Raw genomic sequence first — 8,347 nt, forward strand, 5'->3', positions numbered from 1 at the left:
CCAACGTCTTATTTTGATTCAGCGGTATTGTTGGATGAAGCGGCCCGGACCAACCTTACAAGACCACGTTCATGAGACCGGTTCCACTGACACACATGCAACTTGCTTAACGTTCGATGACGATTTGTATTGTGAGTTATGTGTTTTGGTGACCGAAGATTGTTCGGAGTCCCGGATGAGATCATGGACATGACGAGGAGTCTCGAAATGGTCGAGAGGTAAAGATTGATATATTAGACGATAGTATTCGGACACCGGAAGTGTTTCGGAATGTATCGGGTACATATCGGAGTACCGGGGGGAATGATGCGGCTTGAAGCTACGTCAGTATTTCCCCAATGAGGAAGGGATGATGCACCACAACAGCGGTAGGTATTTCCCTCAGTGATGAGACCAAGGTTATCGAACCAGTAGGAGAACTAAGCAAGACAACGTAAACAGCCCCTGCACACAAATAACAAATACTCGCAACCCCACGTGTAAGAGGGGTTGTCAATCCCTTTCGGGTAGCGGCGCCCAAGATAGGCAAACGGACGTGAGAGAGTTGTAAATATTGATAGATCGAACGACAAATAAAATAAAGTACAGCAAAGTATTTTTGTATTTTTGGTTTAATAGATCTGAAAATAAAAAAGCAAATAAAAAAGATCGCAAAGGCAAATAATATGAGAAAGAGATCCGGGGGCCGTAGGTTTCACTAGTGGCTTCTCTCAAGAAAATAGCAATCGGTGGGTAAACAAATTACTGTTGGGAAATTGATAGAACTTCAAATAATCATGACGATATCCAGGCAATGATCATTATATAGGCATCACGTCCAAGATTAGTAGACCGACTCCTACCTGCATCTACTACTATTACTCCACACATCGACCGCTATCCAGCATGCATCTAGTGTATTAAGTGCATGGAGAAATGGAGTAATGCAATAAGAATGATGACATGATGTAGACAAGATCTATTTATGTAGAAATAGACCCCATCGTTTTATCCTTAGTAGCAACGATACATACGTGTCGGTTCCCCTTTGTCACTGGGATCAAGCACCGTAAGATCGAACCCACTACAAAGCACCTCTTCCCATTGCAAGATAAATAGATCAAGTTGACCAAAAAAACCAAATATCGAAGATGAAATACGAGGCTACAAGCAATCATGCATATAAGAGATCAAAGAAGACTCAAATAATTTTCATGGATAAAAATATAGATCTGATCATAAACTCAAAGTTCATCGGATCTAAAAAACACACCGCAAAAACAGTTACATCATATGGATCTCCAAGAGACCATTGTATTGATAATCAAAAGAGAGAGAGAGAGAGAGAGAGAGAGAGAGAGAGAGAGAGAGGAAGCCATCTAGCTACTAACTACGGACCCGTAGGTCTACAAAGAAGTACTCACGCATCATCGGAGAGGCACCAATGGAAGTGGTGAACCCCTCCGTGATGGTGTCTAGATTGAATCTGGTGGTTCTGGACTTTGCGGCGGCTGGAATTGATTTTCGTCGACTCCCCTAGGGTTTCTGGAATATTGGGGTATTTATAGAGCAAAGAGTCGGTTCAGGGGGCACCCGAGGTGGGCACAACCCACCAGGGCGTGCCTGGGCCTCCTGGCGCGCCCTGGTGGGTTGTGCTCCCCTCGGAGCACCCCCCAGGCACTTCTTCGACCCACTTGATGTCTTCTGGTCCAAAAAAAATCTCCAAAAAGTTTCACTGCGTTTGGACTCCGTTTGGTATTGATTTCCTGCGATGTAAAAAACATGCAGAAAACAACAACGGGCACTTGGCACTATGTCAATAGGTTAGTACCAAAAAAATGATATAAAATGACTATAAAACATCCAAGAATGATAACATAATAGCATGGAACAATAAAAAAATTATAGATATGTTGGAGACGTATCAGGGGTTACCGGACCCCCCCCCCGGGGGGAAGATATGGGCCATAGGAGGGAGGCAAGCCAGCCCACAAGGGGTGGCGCGTCCCCCCCCATGGGGAGTCCGAATTGGACTAGGGGAGGGGGCGCGGCCCCCTTTTCCTTCTCCTCCTCCCTCTCCTTCCCCCTTTCCCCTTCTGGTAAAAGGGAAAGGGGGGCCGAATTGGAGTAGGGGTCCAAGTGGGACTCCTCCCACTTGGCGCGCCCTAGGCCGGCCTCCTCCCCTCTCCCTCCTTTATATATGGGGCAGGGGGGCACCTCTAAGGCACATCAACTGTTCTTAGCCGTGTGCGGTGCCCCCTCCACCGTTTACTCCCCCGGTCATATTGTCGTAGTTCTTACGCGAAGCCCTGCGCGGATCACTTAACCATCACCGTCACCACGCCGTCGTGCTGACGAAACTCTCCCTCACACTTTGCTGGATCAAGAGTTCGAGGGACGTCATCGAGCTGAACGCGTGCAGAACTCGGAGGTGTTGTACGTTCGGTACTTGATTGGTTGAATCGAGAAGACGTTCGACTACATCAACCGTGTTAAACTAACGCTTCTGCTTTCGGTCTACGAGGGTACGTGGACACACTCTCCCCCTCTCGTTGCTATGCATGTCCTAGATAGATCTTGCGTGATCGTAGGAATTTTTTTGAAATTGCATGCTACGTTCTCCAACAGGGCCAAGAATGACCAAATTTACACCTCTCACCTCAAGGGGTGCCCTTGTTATTTTCTAGGACCCCTTGGCTTAGCCCCATGGGTATTGTGGTCATCCTTACTCACTTGAATCAACTCAAAGGGAGGGGAACACCCCCTCCAAGGGACCGTAAAAGGCTCAGGGTTGGGTAACGGGTTTGAGGGACCTTGTAAGGCACAGATTGTCAGGAGAAGGGGAGTTTTGAAAGTGGGCGCATCCTTGACACTCCGTGAGCGAAGAATTTATCCCGATGCCTCTCCTAACTCATGAGTAGGTCATGCTTCACAAGGTGACCACACTTTGTTTAAGAAACGTCAATGTGTCAACTTTGTTGGTGTACGTACAAAGACCTTCGTTGTAAGGCCCCTGTACACACCCTGCTAGCTTTGTGTTTGAGTGCTAACAGTGAGATGCGCCTTACTCTTATGTTGTTTCCACAACAAAAATAGTTTAGATGCAGTGGTTGTGGTTGCTCCCGTCGGGATATTGGTGCCATCTACCTCGACCCCCTTCAACCTCACCTCTCAGTGGACTTCTTAGTCTGGTGGCCAACGGTTGGTCAGCTGCCCATCGGGTTTGTCCCAAGACGACTTGGATTGAGAGGCGACTATATCTATAGGGTATGGTGGGTGTATTTTGTCGTGTGCGGGATCCAAGTGATAGTGTTCCGTAACCAGGCAAAACTCAGCCCCGACGATGTCGATGCGAGTGGGAGACACTCTCGAACGTCATTTCCCTTCTTAGAAGCACCACAATGGATTTGGGCCACTCTACCTCTGGCTCCTGGTGAAAACACTTGGTCCGGTTTGTCGGACAAAGCGACATCGACGCTTTAGCATCATTCCCTCTTCTTGAAGGCATCATCACGGGACCCTTGGTTGCTCCTAGTTATTCACTGTGGAGCGATGACATTGCTCTTGGCGTGGCATGGCTTGCCGTGGTGGTCATGCTCAGAGTCCTTTTTTTCTTCTTAGCGGTCTGGTTTCCTCAGTTATCATTTTGTGTTATAGGGTGAGCGTCCTGTTGTTTAATAGGTCGGCGCCCTTTGAACCAATGCGAGGGAGTCCCCTTGAGCGATGGAGGGATGGCATTATGACGAAGTCATGCCCATTTTTGGAAGCAGGCGAAGGTCATTTCCTCTAGTATTCGCCTACTCCCGCCTAGGCACTGAATTCGCTTCAACAAAACCTTGGTAGTTTTTCAGCTTGTGATTCTTTCATTATTTGCTTGTTGGTGGTATTTTTGAATTGTTCTCCTCAAATCTTGTATCAGTTCAGCTGTTTAGGCCTGAGTAATTTAAAACCGGGTGTATGTCTTCTTTTATACAAAAAAAAAATCTTCCAGCCCCCTCTTCCCCTTCCCCACTCCATTAATTTTTCTTTTTAAAAAAGAAATGGAAATTATTTCAAAATCTAATGATTAGAATAGCGGCAGATAATAAGGATCCGCACAAAAGAGTTGCATAGCTTAATAACATCATAATGACATGCATCATTAACCATTGAGATTGTAGAGCAGGTACTAGTATCGTGGATTGCTGCATTTTCAGTTAAAAGAACGTTCTCATCATGTTTCGGCCCATGGTTCACGTAATGACTCACATGATCGAGAAGTGTATGTTAGGTTTATGTAGGTGCAGAGGGCGGTCACCCTGCAAGAACTCATCCCATTCATTTCCTTAACTTGTGTAGTGTCCATGATAAGGTAGACCAAATAATAAATGCCACACGTGTGGCATGAAGCACTCTGGCCTGATGTTTTTACAACTAAAGTTGGCATCCGAAAAGAAAAAATAACCCCCCCCCCCCCCCCCCCCCTCAAAAAAATTGAAACATGCCATCTGAAAAGAAAGTTGCCATTCTTGACAACTAAAGTTGTCATCCTCCTGTGACTAAACTTGCCATAAAAACGTTCGGAATTGCCATGTGTTCGTGCCACACGTATAAAACTTATCATTGTCTGAAGCTAGAGAAGAGAAAACCTCACACACATGATGATACGGAGCTTCAATACCTCACACTTATTTACAGAAAAACAAGCGTAGAACCATGCAATCAGAATAATTCAGACGCTGCATTTTGTCTGCGAAATGCTTCGCGTTTGAAACTGAAACAAATATAACGACATAGTTTGCTTTGAATTAATCATCCCGTGTACAGCCTCAGCTTGGAGCGTATTGTCTCTCGGCATATCGGGCATCTGTCGAGGTTCTCCCCACACTCCCTGCAACACTGTCGTTCGTACACAAACAATAAAAAATATGAAGAAAAAAACACACACATTTCCATGTTTCATACTCCCTCCGTTTCAAAATAGTGACTCAACTTTGTACTAACTTTAGTATCAAGTTAGTATAAAGTTGAGTCATTTATTTTGGAACAGAAGGAGTAGAAAAGAAAATGCATCTCAACATTTGCTTAGATAAATGAATTCCAATGTCTTACCATGTGGCCACAGCCAAATGCTAGATCCTTGGCATTGGTCAGGCAGATTGGGCACACCTGCATGGAGATTGATTTATCAGTCAGTTTGTTCAAGAAGGGGGCATGAATCATCGACCCTCCATGCATGATCATCACAATTGACAAGAGAAACAAGACTTGTAATTCCGAGCAGTTTGCTGAACCTGATCCTCTCTTGGCTCCGCCGCGGCGGCGTTCGCGCTGCTAGCTTCCAGCCTCAACGACGAGGGCTGCCTCTGCGCAGACGCCGGCAGCGGAGGCGGGGCCGGGACGACCCTCTTGGCCTTGCCCGTGGACCGGCCCAGGATGCCGAGCTCCATGGTGGCCTTGTACTGGATGGGCACCTCCATGAGCGCCGCCAGCGCGAACGCCGACTCCTTCTGCTGCAGCGTCGCGTTCCTCGACATGATCGACGTGAAGTTCACAAACTGCGCATGCACCATTGTTGTTAGTTAACATGTGAGTAGAGCTGCATTGTGATTCGTCTTCGGAGATTGGATCAACGAAGAGGGCTACAACTCCCTCAATCTCTGTTTTCGAATTTGAGTGATGACCTGGAAGTTGTCGAAGGCGCGCGCGGGGAGCTTGTCGTCGAACTTCTGCATGTCCTCCCACGGGCCATCCCCGACCCCGACCAGCACGATGGACAAGGGATACGAACTGCGGATTCAAGCTTTTGTGTCAGGTTTATTTTTTCTCAAATGGTGATCCTCCCTTACACCGCGCGTGCGCGCCAAACTGTCGATGATCACCTGGCCATGACAATGGAGTCCACGGTTCTTCTCTCCTGCGGGCTCAGATCGCCCTCACTGGTATCCACACTCCTAGTGACCTGCAGCGCCGTGATGAAGTTGTTAAGACAAATCAAGAAGCGCCTGTTGCTGCATAAGGTTTTGGATTCAGTTGAGGGACCTGGCCGTCGGCGACGATGACGAGGACATGGTACTGGCCTCCGGTCCTGTCCACGATGTCGACGGCGGCCTCCACGATCGGCGCGAAGGACGTCGGCCCTGAGTACAGACAATCGCGCATTGTTCATTCAGCAACGCAGGAGGATTTCCAGAGCTCGGGACGGACTGACAGGGGTTTGGTCGTCGGAGGTCACCTGATAGCCTGAGGTGCGGCACGACGTTCCGGTAGCAGGCCAGCACCTCCTCGAAGCCGTGGCACGGCGAGTTGTCCGGGTGGAAGCTGAAGACGTTGTAGTCGTGCGTGGTCGCTGCAAACAAGAGCACAAGAAGTAAATGGAACGGACTCGTCCTTGCCGTCGGTCGGTGTAATAAGGAGTGAAAGGTGGGCTCCGGCTGGCTCACCGTCGCCGAAGCCAAAGCAGGGGATGAGGTTGTCCTCGTCGAAGGACGCGAGCGTCTTGCCGATGATGCTGATGGCCGCCTCGTAAGGGTTGGGCGCGTCGCCCAGCTTGTGCAGGCTCTGCCCGTTGAACGATCGCTTCCCTGTCCATTCGTTGCTCTTGGTGAAGTCCACCCCGAGGATGAGGTTGGACGACTCGAGGCCCTGATCGCGCAGCGCCGAAGCCACCTGAGAAATCAAAGCTAACCAAGTCAGGCAGGAGATGAAGATGAAGCGAGGAAGAATCGCGTGAGATGAAGATGGCCCATCATCAATCACCTGGTCGAGGGAGGTGTAGGTGTCCGGTATGTACGAGTACTTCTTGGACAGCATCGCCCTCCGCCGCTGCTCGCCGGCTCCTCCACGGCCGTAGCCCGACGGCTCAGCGCTCCTCGACGTCGTCGTCCTCCCCGCCTGGGCCGCTCTCCGCCGGTGGCCGCCCAACAGCGCGCTCAACACCCCGCCCATTTTTTCTCGGAAGCGACCGCGATCGACGGCAGGGGACGGCCGCTAGAAATACCATGCGAGGAGGACACGGCCTCCTCCTCTCGTTCTTTCTCCGAAGTCGCAGCAAAGATCACACGGAGAAGCAAGGCACGACCATGGAACTGGACCAAGGTTGTTGTATCATGGACGATGATGCGTCAAGCAAGGCAAGGATTTTGCAGCGAAGCTTCTTGAGACCTTCGTCGATCGAATTTCCGCTCTTTATTCCGTGTCTCAGGAACGTCCGTGATCTTTAAGGAACTTGTCGCTAAATGTTCGGTTTCTTTCCGGTAATTCGCTGCTATGCTTTGCGAGTGAGTGCTAAAGTAGCGGATTCCTGCGTGTCAGCGTGTTTCTTTCTGCCATGTCTAGTCAGGAAGGAAGACAACCTGGTATACCGCGAATCTTTGTGGTCAGAAAATAGTGCAGACAAGCTCATCGTCATTCTAAAGATGCGTTTGGATCATGTCCGTTGTGTGTCGCTGAAGTGCTAGTCGGACCTTCTTGTTTTCTTTCTTGCAACCTCAGAAAAATGAAAGTGTATTACACTTAAAAGACATTTTTTTTGCAATCTCCAATACGCATCGTCAAACCATGTGCAACTGTCCAGACCACGTAGTTCGAACGTGTTTTACGATCCGATACGATTTTGTATCGGTTCGCTCGGTGGTTCGGACGTCCATTTTCCCCGTAAACAGAACCTTCATTTTCATTTGCGATCCAACCTCGAGCAAAATGAAAGTCTGTTATAGTTAGGGCATCTCCAACACGCACCCTCAAACGTCTCGCAACCGACCAGACCGCACGGTCCGAACATGTTTGCTATCCAGCGTGGTCATGTATCGGTCCGCTCCGTGGGTCCATTTTCTCGTAAACCGAAAGCAAATTAGGGGCAGGGCTTTGCGGGCGTCCGGGGCACTGCCACGCAAGCGTCCAACGCTCCCTCAATCATGTCGCTCTGCCCTCAATCATGCCGCTCTCGAGCGGCCGCCCCGCGTTGACGCCGGCCTAGAGCGGACATGACCTCTCACTAGCACTGGTATTGAAGCGGCTCCCCGGCCGAGGGCATCACCCGCACCGCGTCTATGGTGTTTGCGCCTGTTCAATGCTGGGAGATGTTTACTTTTTGGTGTCTGTGCCTGTTCAAAACTCATCCTCAATATAGTTAGGGCATTGACACACCCGAACGCTTGGTCTCACCGGCATCCACTATTTAAAGGCGGTCACACCTGGCGTACACCACACCACAACCCATCCTGTCCACTTCGTTCTCCCGTGCACCACATCCGCCAAGATAGTGATCGGAAACGCGTTGTGGGAGAGTCTCTCGACGGAGCAGAAGCATGAGGTAGCCGCCCTTGCGGCCGTCTAGCTGAGCTGTCGTGCCAAGCGGATAGAGGCCGACATGCCAGCCAGCTCTCCA

At 49.6% G+C, this 8,347-nt stretch overlaps 1 protein-coding gene across 2 annotated transcripts; it reads right to left on the minus strand.

The window, feature by feature from the left end:
- Window positions 1–4,539: 4,539 nt before the first annotated feature.
- On the minus strand, window positions 4,540–7,315 carry LOC109762933 (E3 ubiquitin-protein ligase RGLG4). Of its 2 annotated transcripts, XM_020321817.4 has the most exons (9): window positions 6,718–7,315; window positions 6,402–6,627; window positions 6,194–6,307; window positions 6,001–6,098; window positions 5,841–5,920; window positions 5,643–5,748; window positions 5,253–5,516; window positions 5,071–5,127; window positions 4,540–4,857 (listed from the first exon to the last, which is right to left on the minus strand). In XM_020321817.4, the coding sequence occupies exons 1-9, from the start codon at window positions 6,904–6,906 to the stop codon at window positions 4,771–4,773; spliced, it is 1,221 nt and encodes a 406-aa protein (XP_020177406.1). In that variant the 5' UTR covers window positions 6,907–7,315; the 3' UTR covers window positions 4,540–4,770. The 2 variants fall into 2 exon arrangements, with proteins under 2 accessions (XP_020177406.1, XP_073359522.1); XM_073503421.1 differs by having other exon boundaries at window positions 6,402–7,184.
- Between the last annotated feature and the right edge of the window lie 1,032 nt (window positions 7,316–8,347).

Source organism: Aegilops tauschii, chromosome 7, assembly GCF_002575655.3.
Source record: "Aegilops tauschii subsp. strangulata cultivar AL8/78 chromosome 7, Aet v6.0, whole genome shotgun sequence".
NCBI classification, from domain to species: domain Eukaryota; kingdom Viridiplantae; phylum Streptophyta; class Magnoliopsida; order Poales; family Poaceae; genus Aegilops; species Aegilops tauschii.